We start from the raw sequence: 20,795 nt of genomic DNA, 5'->3' as shown, positions 1-20,795 counted from the left end.
GGTATTAAAACTGTGAAGACTATCATCGAGATAATATTGTACCGGAAGTTTATCTAACAGAATGTCTGTAACACATTTAAAATCCTCTCCTACTACCAAGTTTTTAATCTGTTGGAAAAAGTGTAATTAAACCATTAAGAATCCCAACCCACCCTGAAGTATTCGAAAAATTATAGACATTAAACAATGCAAATGAAAAGTCTTTATATGTACAATTAAGATTAACAATTCTCCCCAATTGATTCACATAATCCAAACTCACAAACTGAGTGATGAGAAAACACTCTCACCTCCTGTCTACCCTGCACTAGACAGAAAAAAACGACCTTGACCAGAATTTGATAAATAATTGAAAATGGTCATTTGTAAACGTTATCTCTTGGAAACAAATTATACAATAGCAGTGAACTAAAATATATTAAGTATTTTCTCAAATTTTCAAGCATCTTCATCTAGTTAGTATTCACCCCCCTATTTTAAATAAAAAAGACATAAATAAAAGCATGTTTGAAAGTTACAGTCTACCAGTAGTCTTTTTCACTCGAGTTGAATGAGTCTTATATTGTGAAGTATCACGAACCTCCAAAAGCGTTTCTGTTCGCTAGGTGAAGATTCCACATCCATATTAACCACTTCAGCATATTTCCAACTCCGTATGGTAGAGACATCATGCAACAAAAAAGTCGATGGATCTGCTTTCTCCTCCAACAGTAAGGATGTTGGAACATAATAAACATACAAACTTCCAGATTTTTCCTGAACCTCCGTAAAATGTTTTTCATCACGTTCAGTAGACAAAAAGCATGGTTGAATTAACCCCGTATCTGTGGCAGCAAGTCCATTAATACCACCAGTTTCATGGTCCGCCTTCAAGATTGTATGGTCCATCCCTACAACCTCTAAACCTAATGGCACCATACTACAGTCTCTTCCTCAATCTCCTGCCAACGTAACCTTGCCGATGACAATGATACAAATAAGCTGGGGTCAGTTCTTGTGCAGATGATCCTCAGCGAGACACAAATTACACGCACGTCGTTGATGGTCATGTTTTCTTTTAATAAAGATAATTTTACCCAAAGATTCCAACATTTTGATCACATAAGGCAAAGATGTATAGCAACCAGAAAAATATACTCATACAAACCTAATACCATTATAAATTTCCTGGTTCCGTTTCCACACAATAGCACTATTAATTTCACACTCAAGCTCGTTTAACTTAGAATCAAGGTTGTCATCAGTAACGTACTAAGGTACACCAAAAATGAAACAGTTAACGCCATGAATATTCAGTCCAGTATCTACTCTAAGTTCAACGTCTTCGTGTAAAATAAATGTAACCTCATAACCTCCAGGACGAGGTACGATAGAAAAAGTGGAATCTGCACCAATCTGTATAACCTTACCTGGATTTACATGAGGACCATCCACAAACATTCATTATATCAAGCCCGGCATGGCCAGTTGGTTAAGGCACTCGACTCTGAGGGTCGTGGGCTCGAATCCTCGTCACACTAAAGATGATCGCCCTTTCAGCTGTGAGAGCGTTAAAAAGTTTAGTCAATCCCACTATTCGTTGGTAAATGAGTAGCTCAAGAATTGGCGGTGGGTGGTGATGACTAGCTGCCTTCTCTCTAGGCTTACACTGCTACATTAGGGATGGGTAATGCAGAGAGCTCTCGAGTAGCTTTGCACGATATTCAAAACAAACCAAAATCAAACCAATCATATCAAAAAATCCGGACTGTCCAGCTCGAACAACAGTAGAGGTCCGGTACGTATTTAACTAAACAACAACAACAGAAAAGCAACAACAAACAAACAAACGAATAGTTTGCAACACGCGGAAAAACAAAAAGCAATAAAAAAAATATAAGGCACTATCACAGGCCTAAACAGTAGACGAATTAAAATAAGTCTGCTCAACCCGAAGACTTGTGCCACTAGAGGGCTTCTTCATCTGAAATGGATGTTTGTAGTGTTTTTTCATTCACTGGCACACAAAACCAGTAATAATTTTCTTACTCTTCTATCTCATGTCATTAGTAGCATTATTTAATATATAAGACTTAAATCAAAGCAACAACAAAAAACGAACAAGTTACAACATTTCTTATCATTTATTTATACGAAGCTAAAATATCGGATATTGGATTATTAAATGTGCATTTAAACCACGGTGGCAATTTAAATCAACCAATAACATACGAATTTCTCATGCTTTCCGTAAGTCGTTATTTCAATGTAGGACTCACAACATTACTGGTTATGAGGCATTTTACGTCTACTGACATACTTGACACAGAAAGAAGCAATGAACAAATCAATATTGTTGAGTACAAGTATTCACAGCCGAACAAAATGAGAAAGTAATAACGTTTAAAACATTGCTGTTCGTGAGGAATGTTGTGTTTCATCATTCATCAGAGGTAAAAATTGTCCCTAAATCACAGTCGTAATAAATTTTGCATACTTTCGCTATCGTATTCTCATGATAACAGTTTTCTTGTGTTTTTTTTTCTAGTTGACGCAATGTTACTTTTCGTTAAGAATGATAATTATATTATTTCTTAGTTGTCCAATGAACAGTGAGATATTATTAAGTAAACTGAAAAACATTCTGTCATACTGAGTTATGTTCTTTGTGGGTTTTTTTTCAGAGGACGTTTACACACACGAGACTATATTTAACAATGAACCGGTCATCCTTCACATTTTGGACAGCGCAGGTCACAGTCACGTAAGTATATAAAGAGTTTATATTAAAAGGTTATCATTTTAGAAGGGTCATTGAATGATTGTAAGTAACCATAATAATGGATGCTTGAATAATATACTTTTGATGAAAAGTACGAAAATAATTTGACGGAACAAACTCAGTGAAGTCAAAACTGTGAAGCGAAACGAAAACAAAACCTGAAGGCAAGAAGGACCTGCGAAGTAAAAACCTTAAAGACAACGGAAGTAAAAATCTGGCTGCACCCATAGCTGTGAAGCAAGACGAAGACAAAATCTGAAGACACTAATATAAGCGAGAAGGATCTGCGAAGTAAAAACCTTAAAGACAATGGAAGTAAAAATCTGGCTGCACCCATAGCTGTGAAGCAGGACGAAGACGAAAACTATACGAACAAATTCAGTCGATCACACAACTCTGAAACAAAACCAAAATGAAGTCGGAAGTGCAAATCAGCTCTACTCGTTGCGCAAAATGAAGACGAAAACCCACAATACAGGAGAGTATAGACCTTTGAATTGAAACCAAAAAGAAATTAAGGGTGAAAACCCAGCTGAGAACAAAGCTGTGAAGCAGAACAAAAAGAGAAAACCAGACACCCGAGCACAGTCAAACATAAAGTTAAGTTGAATTAAAAAGGAAACTAAATCTACCAGTACAATATAGAACTGTAAAATAGAACTAAGAAGAAAATTAGATGCACAAGCATAGCATTTAACTGTGAAGCAGAACCAAAATATACGAACACAGAGCCGTAAAGACGAGCAAAAAAGAAAACAAATCTCTTAAAGCCAATTATTTTTGAAGAATGAAGTTAAAAAAGAAACGTTACACTAACTTGTTCAATCAAAGTTAATTTGTTTCACATGAAACGGTACTTGTGGTCTAGAAAGATGCGTTGTTTGGAGACAAAATATGATACAATCTGATAATGATGTCTAGTCTTCCAATTATTGTTGAGTAAAAAAATTAAATTTTAGCAACTTTTCTTTTTTCCCTCGCATAATAGATGTTATTATAATAGATGTTATTATAAAATAAAAGACTTGCCAATCAAACAAAGAAAATTTAATATATGTTAGTATTGCTTATTTAAAACATATTTATTAAACTAAATTTTTAATCATGAAAAGAAAACTTTAAAAATGTATTTTGTGTACTTTTTTTATCAAGTTCTGTATAAATCAGTGCCAACATTTCTTTTATAAAAGTTAAACTTAATAATAACTTCAATTATAAACGTATAAAGAAACTATTAAATGAATTGTGAATGTTCAGTGACGTGTAATAATATGTTGCTTATTTTAAAAATATAATTAATTTTTTATGGTACTATATGAATCATATTAAATATTAGTTTTATGTATTACATTGTTCGTGATTTCAGTTTTAATAGTTGTATCTTTTAATAGTACATTAAAAAAGTAATCATTGTTAATAAATATTGGTATTCGTTAGTTTTAACGTTAGATATATTGATTGACATTATACAACTCAATCGTATTCTACTATAGATGTAAAACTGACAGTTATACCAAATTTATGGAAAAAAAAGTCAATCTAAATATATTAAAGAGGAAAAATAATATTCATAATAGATTTCTGGACATTCAATTTAAATATATGCGCTAGATAAGATCAAATCTTTGAAGAGTCGTTCATTCAAAAGACATAGAGCTAACGCCTCTATTAAATATCTATATATTAAATTTAAATATACCAAAGTAATGTAGTAAGTGTACTGGATCGCTATTGTTTGTTACTATTTTCCTTCATCTTAATGTTAGAATACCACGTTTTTCAAAGCTCCATTGAACCTTAACGTTATATATAGTACCGTTGTTGAGGTAAAATCTGTATATTTGTAATAAAGAAGAAGCGACTATATATTTACACGACATTTCTTGACAAATACTACTACTGAAGAACCACACCATTGTATCAACTCTGAACGTTTTATGAAATGATCTAGAGGGGAAATGTAGCTTTAGTTTAGAATTTGTACTTATGTTCACCCCGTCCCACCAAACATGCTCGCCATTTCAGCCGTGTGAAGACGTTATAATATGTAGACAATTCCACTGTTCGTTAATAAAAGAGTAGTTCAAGAGTTGGCGTTAGGTGATGATGGCTAGATGCCTTTCCTCTAGTCTTTCACTGCTAAATTACGGAACGCTATTGCAGATAGTCCTCGTGTAGCTTTGCCCGAATTTTAAACCAAAAACTTATATTCCTTGTTGTTTTGAATTAAGCACAAAGCTACACAATGGGCTATCTGTGCTCTGTCCACCACGGGTATCGAAACCCGATTTTTAGCATTGTAACTCCACAGACATACCGTTGAGCCACTGAGGGCCTTATATTCCTAATTACAGTATCAGTCTCATTACGGATAATTAAGTCTAATATTTGGTGTGTCATCCTTCAGCATTGTCCACCAGTGGCACAGCGGAATGTCTACGGACTTGTAATACTAGAAACTTAGTTTCCATACTGGTGGACGAATCACAGATATTCTTTGTACTTAATTCCAAACAAACAAATCTCCAGCCTAAGTATGTAATTACATTTTTCATACATGGATGCAGCCAGTTTCTGGGATTGTATGTAGACCAGTATTTCCTTCCTTTTTTTTTTCATTGTACAGTCTTTCATAGTGGCCAAATATTAACTGATTTCTCTTGTACAACAATAATTTCCAATTCGCACCACAAGTTTTCATTTGGGTTGGAGTCGTTATTTAAGAGCTGGCTATTTATAACACAGATATTTCTTTTTTGCTCATCTTAATTAACTTGTTATGCAGCACAAGAATATTTTATTAGAATCAGCGTCCTGATTCCAGAGGCTATTTAAATTCTCCTTGTCCGCTGAGTATTATACAGAGATGAGACTCTTTCTCTTGCGATTTTATAGGGAAATTGAACTTGTGTTGTTATTTTATAGACTTCGACACGTGATTAGTACTGTAAAAAAATTATAAAGTTCTTAAAACTATTTATTTAAAAATAACTTGTAAATACTTTGCTTAACAGCAAATCTAATGTACTGATATTGACTATTGTTTTTATTAGCGTACAATTTTGTGTTATCTATAGCCAATTTTTACCATATCTGTTCTCCATTTTGAAAGAGTGCACAGCGCTTTTCATCTTTTCAGCTAGTCCTACTTCTCGCTTTTTGCGCCTTTTTCTTTGGTATGTTTTCTTTATAGCAAAGTCACATCGGGTTATCTGCTGAGTTTCTCTTTAGTAAATTCGGGATTTCGTAACCTAGCATCTACACATAAAGTAACCCATACCAAAGTCAGATGAACGATACAAACCCAGCTAAAGCATAATAAAGGCTGTTACAAAATACACCTTTATATGGTTAGACTATAGTTGAGGCGCCCTCTATTGCATGATGTTTTCTTTATTCACCATTTTAAACATCACTCGATGGTAAATCCTAACCAACAAAATGGTTTGGTCGTTTTTTATTTCGCGCAAAGCTACACGAGGGATATCTGTGCTAACCGTTCCTAATTTTGCTGTGTAAGACTAGATGGAAGGGAGCTAGTCATTACCACCCACAGCCAAATCTCGGGCTATTTTACCCACGAATAGTTGGACTGACGTCACATTATAACGTCATCACGGCTGAAAGGGCGAGCACGTTTGATGTAACGGGTGTTCGAACCCGCGACACGCCGGTTACGAGTCAAGCACCTTAAACACCTGGCCATGCCAGACACCAACAAAATGGCGTATTTATATAAATTTATTTACCAAAACAATAAATTGTGTTATTTTGTTATTATTCACAAATGAAGGTCAATATTTGTATGCGGCAAACATTACTTTTCTTTCTATGAAACAATAAATCTACTTCACCAGCCCAGAGTGCATTGTATAGTTTATCCCTTCTTTGTTTGTTTCACAATTGTTCTTAATGCTACACAAAAGCTAACTGAGAACAGTCGTATCTACGTTTGAAATGATAGACTAAAGAAAGGCACTAGTAGACATCAGCATTATGAACTGATAGACTGGACCAGTGATTTTCAAGCTTGATTGTTCGACTTCTACATGATTTTGTTTTATTTCGTCGGACCACAGTAGGATCTGTACATTATACTGATGTTTCCTTTCCGTAATTGTTTAACAATTTCATGGATCACAGATTGAAAACCTCTAACTAATGGAAAAATTAAACAAGAGCACACGCACTGCCATCTCGTGGGTTAATCTTGTACGAACAAATAGTGAGACGTGCACACACGGCTTCAAGGTACAAAGCAAGTTTCTGAGGCAGTGAGTCGAGAACCATGAATTCTGTGATTCACAGAAGGGTACGATAACAAATATGACACGTCCAGTCCTCGTTTCTCCTTTAATGATTGTATAGCTTGGAGTAACCAGGTGTCATAACATGTCGATTAAATGTGATAAAGTTCAGATATTTACATCTAGATCTATACCACCCTTCTACGGTGGCGCAATTATATAATTAAATATTGAAAATTTTTACTTGTGTTGTGAAATCTTCAAGTAATAAAATAACTGTTGTTAGGTTTGGGAAATTAAAAATTCTAGAAATTTTGTTACTTTAATATTGAAACACCTATTCAAGAGAAATTATCGTTCATGGAATGCATGTTATTTTGAGAATATTATTGAATAGACTTTTTACAGACTTAAGATTACAAAATATAAGACGTAATAGTAGAATGAAATGATACACATTCTGAATTGACTGCCCAGAATTAGGAGAAAATATTTAGATAGAATTTTTCTCAGGATATAAATATATGACACGCCACGCGTGCTCACCCTCTCAGCCATGGCGGCGTTATAATGTTACAGTCAATCCCACTATTCGTTGGTAAAAAGAGTAGTTCAAAGGTTGGCGGTGGGTAATGATGATTAGCTGCCTTCCCTCTAGTTTTACACTGCTAAATTGAGGACGGGTAGCGCACATAGCCCTCTTGTAGCTTTGCGCGAAATTCGAAAATAAACAAATATATATGTGAGTGTTAATGTTCCAATTATAGTCAGTCGACATGATATGTTTTCGTATTGATTTTGTAAGATATGTACATATTCAATCATTTTTATTTTTGTGTAGGACACAGAACCTTTCTTCATGGAGTCTAATATTCGCTGGGCTGATGCGTTTATTCTCATGTATTCTGTCACCGATAAGTGTAGTTTTGACGAATGTAACCGTTTAAAGTTTCTCATCAATCTTTACAACAAACGATGCCGAATTCTTGGAACCCCTTTATTTCACGGACACATTACCGAAGTTCCTGTGTTGTTGGTTGGAAACAAGGCTGACCAATACGACGACAGAATGATTTCAAAATTGGAGGGAGAACGTCGAAGTCGAGAAATAGGATGCGTGGGATTCCACGAGATTTCTGTGCGAGAATCAATAGATGACGTAGAAACCGTTTTCAAAGACTTATACCAGCATTGGAAAACATGGAATAAGACAAGCAAGATAAGACGCTGTTCCAGTGATGCTGGTTCGGGACAGCCAATTAAGAGACTTTCGGTTTTCAGCAAAACTCCTCTGCTTAGCTTTCAGGAAGAAAAGGATCGTCTTGAATCTGAAACAAATGTTCCAGAGCAAGCTGGCCTGACGTTGAACGAACCTGTACCGTTCACATTCCGAGAACGCGCTTGTACCGATGGAACTTTACACACTCCTGCTAGATGGCGCCTCAGAACCACCAGGTTTCACAGTGCAGCCAGTTCTCCACTTCAGACTCGAAGAATGAGTATCAGTATGCGTGGAAGTGAATCAAACTAGTCTGAAGTCAGTTTTATTGACTCTCTGCTTAGCTTGGCATATTTATTTAAACCAGATGGCACAACTGCCTAAATATTCCTAAATAGTTTTATTAAAAGATGTTTTTGTTGTCGTCGTTGTTGATGGTTTTATTGTAAAACTACCCAATGAGCTACCGTTGCTCTGTTTACTACGAGAAATCGAGCCTCGGATTTTAGCGTTGTAAGTCCATAAACCTACCGTTGACCAACCGGGTGACTTATTGAAAAAAATATTTTTGTGAATGTTTCATAATAACAATTTATGAATAATGTATATCAGTATATAGGTGTGTATTTCAAAATTTTTGATTATTTTATTTCATGGCTTTTTCTTTTGTTTTGTAGAACACCATTTCTATCAGACAGAAACACAGTCTGATAATAATATTCATTCCCGGCAGTTTACGTTATAATATAATTTATTTAATAGTTTACTTTTCAATTCTTAAGAAAGCAAGTATCAATAGAACTATTTTCTCTTTATTTATAAAATATTTTATGTACATATGGCTCAAAATAAAGTGATACAACTACAGCCTATTGTTTCAACCTTTAAAATACGACCGTTATGATTATACAAAAACAACATGCATATAATATTCAATTATCTCAGCAGAAAGTTCCCATTTCCTATTAGAATTTCAGGTATATGAACACATATAACATTTGTCTCCATACTTGTAGGTGAACTTTGATATTTATTTACAAGCACGAACTATCATAAAGATCGGGCTTTTATGAGGAAATATTAATGTGTATGTGTTTCCTTATAACAAAGCCACACCGGGCTATCTACTGAATCCACGGAGAGGAATGGAATCCACAATTTTAGCTTTGTAAATCCATAGACGTGCCCCTGAAGCAGTGAGGGGACAAGAAATATTAATAAAACAAGTAACTGAACATTTGAATACACCTGATATTCACGTTTTATTATTCAGAAATGAAAACTGGTTGTTATTATAAATGGATTATTTATGCTGTGTCCATCACGTGTATTGAAATATAGTTTTAACATTTATAAGCGTTCAGACTTAAGTTGAGCCATGGGGCTGGGGAGATGAAGAAGAGGTTTGAATAGTCTTTTACCTTGTGTATTATAATAATGTTCTTTTGTTTGTTATTGAGCACAGTGGAGATTGAATTATTTGAAGGGAATATAATGAAGTACTATAAAACTATAAATTTTATTATTTTTATTTTTGTTCCCCATTATAATTTCAAAGACTTATGATGTTCTAATAATAGTCTTGCAACTAATTAAGTTGGTGTGCTTAGTTTGAAAGAGACGTAATAAATCAAAATTCAGTTGATTACTATATACCACAACTGAAAATTTAAAAACCTTTTTTATTCAAAATATGTAATGCCGAAAGAAAACTTTTCATGTACATAATGAGCTGTAACACTATTAAAAATGACAACAGAAGAAATAAAGCTTAAATATCTGACCAAACGTAGGACGTAAAGACAAGGTTTAATACGTCATAGAAATTACGTGGGTGAAAAATGTAGACTTTGAGACACTTGTGAAGAAAACAAAATTTACAATTTTGATAAAAATGAAATCACTGGAAGCTAGAGCTTTAAGTTAGGAATTGAAAGTTGAATAATAATGGAAATATAATGAGATCGCCTTATTAGGAAAGAAGGATAATAATACTAACAAAAACAAACAAACTTGGAAGTATTGCTAACACTTAAATAGAGGTACGCTTGAGAAAACTTAACGACTTGTCCTTGTTCAGAGTTACTGCTGATGGTCGAAATTTATTGAATCAAATATTACTCGGTGACAAGAAGTGAATCAGATGTTAGGTTGGGCATCATAATTATTTCAAGTATTTTAAATAGTTTGTCTGATGAATAATTTAAAAGCGCTACCTAGTTACACAAATGTTGCTTATTCTACAAATCGTAGTTAAATTATAAAGTGAAGAAAAACCACAATTAAACAGAAACTGTAATGAGACTGACACTGAAAAGAAACTTTTATTATAAGATGTTCTCATTATCATATCAGATAAGGTACTTATTATTCTAATTTATATGTCATTTTGACATATAAATGTTACTTTCTCATCATGTATTTATACTCGTTTTTTATTGTATTAAACTTTTTTAAAACATTTAAACCTATGTTTTATAGGCTTAACTGCGATTTTTTAAACATAGGCTTTATCACGATTTTAGAATTCAAATATATATTTGATAGGCTTTACTACGATTATTAAACTTTGAAGCTGTGTTTTATAGGCTTTACCGCGATTCACGACATTTAATGATGTGTTTTTTAGGCTTTACCGCGATTCATGAAATTTAATGATGTGATTTTTAGGCTTTACAGCGATTCATGAAATTTAATGATGTGTTTTTTAGGCTTTACAGCGATTCATGAAATTTAATGATGTGTTTTATAGGTTTTACCACGATTCATGAAATTTAATGATGTGTTTTATAGATTTTTATCACGATTCACGAAATTTAATGATGTGTTTTTTAGGCTTTATCAAGATTCATGAAATTTAATGATGTGTTTCCTATGCTTTACCACGACTTTAAATATTTAATTATGTGTTTCCTAAGCTTTACTACGATTTTAAAGATTTAATGATGTGTTTTTAAGCGTTACCACAATTTTAATCCTTTGCTTAAAACGAACAATTACTATAAATGATTAATTTTATTGCCATACGCATTCCAGATATTTTTGTTTTAAAAACTAGATTTTAAAAGCAATAATATATATGTTTTAAGACGTTATCGTTTAAAAATAGGTTTGCTTGTTCCCAAACACAAATGGGCTATCTGTAACTTGCCTACCACGGGCATTGAAATTCGGTTTTTAGTGCCGTAAGCCTGAAGCCTTCCGGAGGGAGGGGCTTAAAATATAAAAAAAAAGAAATGAAAATTTTAGTTTCTTACCACTTTTAATTTAACAAAACATTGATAACTTGTGTTCTCTTGTACAGAACGAGATTAAGTATACGTTAAATGTTTTTAAAAAAATCCATTCTATACGTTGGATAAAAGTCATAAGTTACGATGCTTTCAACACTTAACCAGAACGTTCTAGTGCATGAAGTACGATTCCTATAAATAAAACGTTAGAAGCTGTTATAGCTTTTCCCCAAATAAATAATATTTTACTGATCCCTGGGCCTTCACCATTCATGATGATCAGTTGCTGACCTATAACATTCTGGTGGACTTTCAAAAGTTTCCGTATAGAGAATGGAAACGGTCTGAAATATTTATTTACCTCCTATAAACACATTACCACTGTCATGGTATAAAACATGTAGGGCTTTTAGGAATTCTTTAAGATTTCAAAACGCTTATTCCTCACGTGGAAATAGCATCTATTATTATAGTTGTGCAATTCACGGTGTAAACAACCACGCCTCACTGGATATCCTACGATATTTCATTCTAACTTGCTTTAACATTTTGATACTGTTGTTGACAGTTTATCAATCTCATAGTGAACAGAGTGTTTGTTTATTCTTTCGGGCATCTTTATGGGAATTTTTCCTAAACATTGCACTCAACACCTTGGAAACTGTGACGATGTTTCTCTTTCTCTGTCTAGGAAGAGACCTTTGATGCCGAGAAGTTCTAACTTGGCGAATAAGACTGTAAAAGGCTTCATTAACGCCGGCATAATTACCTGCAGCAGATACTTCACTGAAGTCACAACCGTATTGCGTAGAGAGTTCGTTTCCGTCTTCAAATGACACCTGTCGGCCTAGTTCCAAATCTCTTTTGTTGCCTAGCAACACGACAGGAATATATTGAGGAGCTTTCAAACGGTGGATCAAATTAAGACAGTCCTGAGCTCTGATGAAACTTTCCCGGTCACAGATACTATAAATAACAATACAGGCATCTGCGGACTGAACCTCGTCAATAGGCAAACAGTCATCCTGGTTGGAGAAAAATAATAACAAATAATGCTTGTTCAGTTTAAGGTGAGAATCAAAGACATTAATTAATGGTATGACGTGATCAAAGGTTTGATTGAAACTGAAACAAAGGTAATGAAAAAAGCGATAAAAACCACAGATTTTATTACAACTCAACAAAGTGACAGAACTGATACCTCTGAGGGAAAGAAATACACAAAAATATCAATTTGTAGCTATCATGCTCAATTAATTTGCCCACAAAAATATAAATTAATAGCTAATAAATAACTTACGCAGAAAAATTAGTAATTAACATCATAAAATAATTACAGACTGGTTAACTTTTGTCGAAAAGCGCCTTCTAGATATTTTTATTTTACAAACTGGATTTAAAAAGAGCAATAAAATATATTATTTAATTCGTTTGATAATTGAGTCGTTTAGCATTTTTTTCAAATAAATATTAGATCATATGTCTTCAAATTAGCTTAATTTGTTTTATACCAAACAGGAACTTTTTTTTTCTCAACGATTTATAGAGTAGCCATCTGAAATATTCTTTTACTAAAAGTTGTCAACACCCTCCCTGTAACACATGTATCTGATATAAATACGCATGGTAACACAAATACAACATATATTTCTAAAACATAAATTAACACCCTTCAAGCGGTCCATTGCTGGAACAGCGGTAAGTCTACGGATTTACAACGTTAAAATCAGCTGTCGATTCCCCTCGTTGGATTTCGCAGATAGCTCTATGTGGTTTTACTATAAGAAAAGACACACACATACACATACCCATTAAAGTAAATGTACTTACAAAACTAAAAGGAGTTAGTATACAGTTCTATTTTTACCACACATTAATGTGGCATACAAATGAAGAATATAAGGTAAACTAATATTCAGAGAGCAACAAAAATGTCATTTGGATCACATACCGACCAGCGGGAAATGTCCAAGATTTCCACCTCGCTAGAAGTTTCATCACATGTCACATTGTGCTTGTACAACCAATCTGTGAGGAGAAAATATCAAATTAACTTTTTTTTTAAAAAAAATTCCCATTACACAGATGACTAAGTTAACCTTATATTATATTATACACTACCCTGGCGTATGAATACGAGTAACCATGGAGTCAATAATGCCACCAGAAATACACACAACAGTTTCAAGCATCTGAGGCTCGGAATGACCAGGTAATCAGGCGCTTAACTCGCAGTTTGAGGGTCATGGAGCCGGATCCCCATTTCTACCAAACATGCTCGTCCTTTCATCCTTGGGAGTGTTATAACGTTGCGGTCAATTCCACTGTTCGTTGATGAAAGAGTAGCCCAAAAGTTGACGGTGGGTGGTGATGGCAAGCTGCGTTCACTCCAGTTTTTCACTGCTAAATTATGGACAGCTAGTGCAGATTGTCTTCGTGTAGTTTTGCCCGAAATTCAAAACATACAAACAGCATTCACGCTCGTGACACATAATTCTACTGAACATGATGTTTCTGTTCATTTTATTGGTTGTTTTACATTATAGCTTAATACCACAAATATCACAACTTTGGCAAGACTGTTCGTGTTATTATGTCAGGGCACTAAAGTAACTTAAAACAGGTGTGGAAACAGGTATTGTTAGATTAGTATCAACACACCAGCTATGTCTCTTATCTTTAATTCAACACGTTTCACGAAGTGTATCATAAAGATATACATGATAATTAAGCAGTGAATTAGCATATAGGAAAATTATGTTACAATACGAGACATTTCGAATAATTTTAAACAAGAAGTGTTTGATGTCATTGCATCAATTGTTGCTTGCATGTAGTGCCCTAGCGTAATTTCCTTGTTAAGGTCAACAAGAGTTAACTTTTCCATTTTAAAACAAGGATATCTAACTAAACCTCTCTGCCTAAGATTTTGACAAATATGTCACTTCTTACATTGAAGAAACTTTAATGTTACAGATTTTAGAAGTATTTCTTTTAGGACATATGCAAGTTTCAACAAAATAAAATATTCAAGTATTTGACAAATGATAAAAAAACAATAATTTTTTACTTCACCAGTAAAAACAAACATTCAAATCACTCCACAAACAGTCCAAAAGGAAACAGAAATAAATAATAAAAAAACTCATTCTGAGACATCTGTTCCGTTTTTGTCACAGAGTGGAAGACGAATTTGCATTACGAAGAACGACGAAATAGAGTAAGAGTCAATTAAAGTAAGCTGTCAACATATGAACTAACTACAACCGTGTACTTAACTGAAGCCACGCATATGTTTATAAAGTTCACTTCGATGAATGACAGACGTTTCTTTTACCTTAGATCTGCAACTGCGTTGAACTTTGTAGAGATCGTGAGAGTACAGTGCGACTTAATAATTGAAAGAAATATTGTTACTACATTTTTTTTTACAGGCTTATGGTAAACAACTAAATTCTTTCATCCCAAACTTATGGGTTTAGATCTTTACGATAATGGAAAAGAGCGGTTAAAATTTGTGTTACACATGAGATAAATGGTGCTTATCTTTATTTTTACTGAAATGAACTTAGCCTAAATATCTTATATGTGTTTATTTTTGACATCTTAAAACGTTTTGATAATATTAAAGCTTTGATTATAAACATTAAATGGGTGATTCTATTTATTAACACCACACTGTTAACTGAAAATTTGCATTTTAAAATTAACCATACGCAAATTGTTAAGGTTTAGTAAGGAATACAAATATAGATTACAAACCTGTGTTCGAACGGTATTCGCCAATGTAACGTTGGGTCAGAAAACGAACTATCACGGCTGAAAAGAAAAACAACAACATCTTTATGATTATCTGAATTTGTTCTATTTGTATTTAATATACAAAGGTAACATCCACTCTGTTTCTGGTCCAATGAGTATGTTAAAATTCTTACAATAAAACCTTTTTTTCTAAATAAATATTTAGCTTTAGGCTGAGGGCTATGCTGTTACAAAACCAAAACTTAATTTTTATTTAAAAAAAAAAGAAAAATGTATCGCAGTGTTGGATATTAAAAACTGTTTAATTTAAATTTAGTACGAGAGTGTCAAATATAGTATTTTTAGTAGCGTTTATTTATTTGTTTTCGATTTTGCTTTGAGCTACACGATGACTACCTGCTCTAGCCGTCCAAAATTTAGCAATGAAAGACTAGAGTGAAGACAGCTAGTCAATACCACCAACGAACAGTGGGATTGACCATTGCATATAACGCAGCCATGGTTGAAAGGGTAGATATGTTTGGTGGAATGGGGATCTTAGAAGCGATAACTTTTCGCAGGTCTCCTCACGTGACTGTTTACGAATAATTTGTTGTGTAGTTCAGATGTTGTGAATTGACGTCACTATACTCTAACCTTCTAAATTTCTCTTGATGCTTGAGGTGAATATTGTTAAATAAAAACGTCTCGTAGTTTGTAGAGTATGGGCATATATATATATAGGTGATAAGTTGGTGCAAGAAGTACGTTAATGAAAGTAAAAGTGAAGTTAGAATGTCTGCAAGTTTAACTATAATGGGTGATTTATAAAATGATTTTCATAGCTTGTATTGTAATAAGAGAAATAGATAAGAATAATTTGTCTTGTCAGAGGGTGTATCTTGATGAAATGGAGACAATTATTTAAAGGTTTAGATACAACTATGGTAACCAACAATTATAGTTGGGATTTTAAAGTGAATATCATATCCCTGTATTTAAATAATAGAGTAGAGGAGAATAATTTGTATTATCAAAGGGTGCTATATAAATGAACCCGTTTGTCTCGACTTTAATAAAAAATAACAATTATTTAAAGGTCTTGATACAATTTTAATAACTAACAATGCAATGAATTTACACTTGTCTGACTTCTTTTCAATGTACTCTTTTAAAACAAGTGGATTATGTGCTGCCTGTTTGCTGTTGAAATTTATCTTCAACAAGTCAGAGATATGAAATGTAAAGAATCAAACCATATAAAAACTTAACGTTGGCAAGCCAGCCAAGATTATACAGTGATAAATGGTAGTAGAAGAAGAAGTGAATGGCAGCAGAAACAGACTTATATATGCACAACTGTAATGGTAGTGATAGTGTAGAGAATACAATCACATTATAAAAATACGTTGATTGATTTTGATAAATAGATAGAGAGAGGTAAAGAACTTGGTCCAAAAGATAGTGTTCTACCAAAGAATGGCAACAGAAAGACTAAAAGAAGAAAAGAAAATAGAAAGGAAAAGAGTGAAAGAAGAAAAGAAGAGGAAGGAAAGATTAGAACTAGAGAGCATAAAAGCACCAATTAAGAAATAAAAATGTAGAAGGAAGAGAAACTGCAAATAGATTGAATAAAAAGCACTAACTGAGAAATAAGAAAAGGGAAGAGATAGAAAAGGTTGGAACTAGAATGAATAAAAGTACAACAAACTGGGATCGCCAAGCTTATCCAATAGAAAGTAGAAGGATCGAAGAATTACAATAGGGTCAGGTTCAAACTATTGAAATTTGAGAAATAGAAAGACGACATGAATGTTTTCTTGGGTAGATATAAAAGACAGTCTGTCGCTGTCCACTTCTGCCATGAAAAGGTCTACAAGTATGATCAAACCATAGACTATGATAAGTTAAAAGTGATGATGATGAAATGCTATGAACATACTGAGGAAAGTTTATTTTGTCAGAAATTCAGAGAAGTCAAACCTGGTACTGGAGAAACTGTATTTTACCTTGTAGCACGTCTTCACAGTACTTCAAGAGCTGGACTGACATGGTTACGTGCGAGAATAGTTTGAAGGACTGGCAGATTTACTAATACGTGAATAGTTCATGATCATATGCTTAACTGACATGCTGCTTTTCTTAAAGAATAGAATACCAAAATTGATGAATGAAATGAATAAACTGGCAGAAAAGTGCCCATGAAGGGAGTATAATTAAAAAGTCCAAGAATAACCAGTTAAAGCTGAAAGCAGGGGTAGCTGACCAGAAGTAGAATGCCACCAAATATGACACAAGGTCGACAGACAGAAGAAAGAAGAGATGATATTCTTTTTATAAAATGGAGCACATTGCAAGTGAGTGCAAGCCTCTCACGAACACGTAAGAGCAGAAATCGCAACAAAAAGCAAAGAGATGTTATGTTTGCTATAAAATGGGGCACAATGAAGTGCACGTCCTTTATCAAAAAGATAATGACAGAAATCTCAACATAAAGCAGTTGGAGCTACAAAGAAAGGTCTGGCAAGAAAAAATTAGTGTTTCTTTTGCTTTTGAATTTTGCGCAAAGCTACATGAGGGTTATCTGCGCTAGCTGTCCCTAATTTAGCAGTGTAAGACTACAGAGAAGGCAGCTAGTCATTACCACCCACCGCCAACTCTTGGGCTACTCTCTTACCAATGATTAAACAGTGCATGGTTAATGATCAGCTTAATTTAGCAAATGGATCACTAACGCCAGTGGTGATTGAAGCATGTAATAAACATCAATATGTGCCAACAAATTACAACATGCCAGAGGATGAAGACCATGTTGGGGACAAGAAAGTGACGGTACTAAGAGACAATGGGTGCAGCAATGAGAACTAGTCTAGTCTCTGATGTGCAGATGCTTGGCAAGGTACTTCTTTGTGTGCTGATTAATGAAACAGTGAGAAAGATTCTCATAGCAAGAAAAAATTGGGTACTCCATGCTATGTGGGAGACTCTGAGGCCACATTTATGACAGTTGAAAGAAGCACAGGAGAAAGATACATCAGTGCAGAAACCTTGGGACAATATCTGTGAAACATAGATAAATGGAAAAGAAGACTTGCAGAATGTAGGACCATAAGTAAAAGCTGTACCAGATCTTTCAAGGTAGTTATACTGGGGAACAGATCATAGTACCAACAGAACACTGGACTCAAGTGATTGTACTGACTCCTGAGTCGATTGCGAGAGATATCTAAGAGCAAAGAAAATGATATAAAAATAAAGAACAATTTTCACTGGCTAGGGATCATCAGAGATGTGTCTAGACGCTGTAGGTCATGTGGCATTTGCCAAAGGACAATGTCTAGAGAGAAAGTAGCCAAGGTGTCCCTTCGTGTTATGCCTCTTATAGAAGGACCATTTAGCAGAGTAGCAGTGCAGTTGATCAAACCACTAGCGTATGTATCTGACAAGGACAACCAGTATGTGCTGACGGTGGACAACTTTGAAACACGTTATGCAGAAGCCATAGCATTGCCAAAGATAATGATGGAGAGAGTATCAGAAGCTCTCCTAGAAGTGTTCTGTAGAGTAGACTTTCCAAAAAAGATCCTGGGCAAAGAGGAAGCCAGTTTACTTTAAAATCGATGCAAGAAATGCAAGACTCATTAGTACTAGGCAATTCTTGATGTGACACTCATTGTGAGAGAGTCAATAGAGTATTAAAGAAAATACTGAAGGAGAGGTGACAAAAGACACCACGTGATTAGGATAAAATGAAAAAGCACGTGGTTCTAACATGCTGTGCTCCCGCGCATAAGTTAAATTCTTCTACTATGTGTTTAAAATCACAACAAAGTGTTTTGTAGATCTTAAGCGGCATGTGCAATTTTCAAATAAAGTGTAGAGCAAGCAGTAGTGTTTGCTTACCTAGAAATCCCACAAATAGGTACAGGTTTTCACCTTTCGAGTTTCTGTGCTGAAGAACGGTACATGGTTTGATGCACTTATTGAAAAAGCAGTGGACGGGAAAAAAATAGCTACCAGTGAGGAACACATACCAGTATGTGCTAGAGCTTGTACGCAGCTGCAGACAGTCAGAAGCAGTATTATGACAAAAAGGTCAAAGATTGATGTTTCAAAGCTGCACAGAATATCTTAATTCTGTTATATACTAACAAGAACAAACTCATCCCGTCGTGGAAATGAGTTTTAAAGTGCAAGAAAATGGTCTACGAATGAACTATAAAATGCAAATGGAAAATCAAGATCTACCACGTCAATGTTTTGATTAGATACTTTAAGAAAGAAGAAGATGTAACTGTTTATAAATTATTTGTTGTTCAATTGCTGTAAATTGATATCATACACCAACCTTCTGAATATTTTCTTGCTTTAATTAAGTACTGTTACATTATAACGACTTGTAGTTTGTATAAACTTTTAGGCCTCATTTGGGCAATATACATATATAGGTGACGAAGTTAGTTAAAAAAGTACGTTAGTCAAACTGAAAGTAAAAGTGAAGTTAATCTGTGTGCGAGTTTAGTCGTAATGGGTCATTTTACAAAGGATTTTCACAGAGTGTATTGAATAACAATGATAGAGAAGTGTAATTTGTCTCGTCAAAGGGTGTTCTAAAGTAACTGAATCCGTCTGTGCGGACCTTGACGAAAAAGAGACAATTATTAAAAGCTCTGGATACAACTTTGGTAATCAACAGCTATAGTAGTAATTGTAATAATCTGCTAGAGAAGAGGAATTCGTGTTTTATAATGTAATTGAATCCGTCTGTAGCAACTTTGACAAAATTGAGACAATTATTTACAGCTCTAGTTACAACTGTAATAACAAATAGTATAGTGAAATTTTGTACACACGTTTGTCTTGTTTTGAATATATTATTTTAAAACAAGTGGATTGAGTGCTGTCCTTTTATTGTTGAAATTTATTTCCAATATGTCACAGACGTATGCTGTAAATAATCCGGTCCGATAAAAATCTAACAGTAGTGACCACAACTTGTTGCTTGCTTCTGACGTGTTCTTATAATTTGGTCTATGTATATCGTTATGTACAGATGTTGAAATCGATGTGAAACATATCCAATTCACAAAAACACTATCCCAACAGGAATAGAGAGATCAGGAAGCCAAACATCTATGTATGCCAACAAGCATATATTTTGCCACAGATACATTATATTATACTGAATACAGGTTAATAATCTGCTGCTATATAAGGCGTTAATTTGCCTTGTATACATGTTGTCCTATCTTTTACACTTAACATGATTGATTGTTCTGTAGATGCGATTACGACGTATGGGTTACAAAATAAACTTCACGTAAAACGTGATCATCTTTGAAAGAGAGTGAGTTGGCTGGAAACTTTTAGCTACGACACGAACATATGCAATGTCTAAAAATAATTATTGTCTTAAAAATGTTGAAACATAAACTATTAATCTCACAAACACATTTACGGAAAATATGGAATAACTTAAAAGTTTAAATGAATGAGCTAAGCGACTGTTGTTAGACAGGGAGATTGTGAATTTATTAAGTCTTGATGAACGAACACTTTTCTTCCTGTCATGAAACAGTGAAGTATTCTTGTTG

The 20,795-nt window shown here is 34.1% G+C and overlaps 2 protein-coding genes across 2 annotated transcripts in view; one reads left to right on the top strand and one right to left on the bottom strand.

Annotated features, from left to right (window-relative positions):
* The window catches only part of LOC143246771 (ras-related and estrogen-regulated growth inhibitor-like), a 36,961-nt gene extending 27,867 nt beyond the window's left edge, over positions 1-9,094 (top strand). Inside the window, exons 4-5 of the mRNA XM_076493946.1 lie at positions 2,664-2,743; positions 7,850-9,094. Of these exons, the coding sequence (XP_076350061.1) occupies positions 2,664-2,743; positions 7,850-8,539 (770 nt within the window). The 3' untranslated portion in view covers positions 8,540-9,094. The remainder of the gene's footprint in view (positions 1-2,663; positions 2,744-7,849) is intronic.
* Positions 9,095-11,470: 2,376 nt separating this feature from the next.
* The window catches only part of LOC143246339 (ras-related and estrogen-regulated growth inhibitor-like), a 34,787-nt gene continuing 25,462 nt past the window's right edge, over positions 11,471-20,795 (bottom strand). The window contains exons 2-4 of the mRNA XM_076492898.1: positions 15,223-15,279; positions 13,412-13,488; positions 11,471-12,485 (exon numbers count right to left, since the gene is read on the bottom strand). Coding sequence (XP_076349013.1) covers positions 12,039-12,485; positions 13,412-13,488; positions 15,223-15,279 — 581 coding nt within the window. The 3' untranslated portion in view covers positions 11,471-12,038. The remainder of the gene's footprint in view (positions 12,486-13,411; positions 13,489-15,222; positions 15,280-20,795) is intronic.

The sequence above is a fragment of the Tachypleus tridentatus genome, chromosome 1, assembly GCF_004210375.1.
Source record: "Tachypleus tridentatus isolate NWPU-2018 chromosome 1, ASM421037v1, whole genome shotgun sequence".
NCBI classification, from domain to species: Eukaryota; Metazoa; Arthropoda; class Merostomata; order Xiphosura; family Limulidae; genus Tachypleus; species Tachypleus tridentatus.
This window is presented reverse-complemented; position numbering and strand designations above follow the sequence as displayed.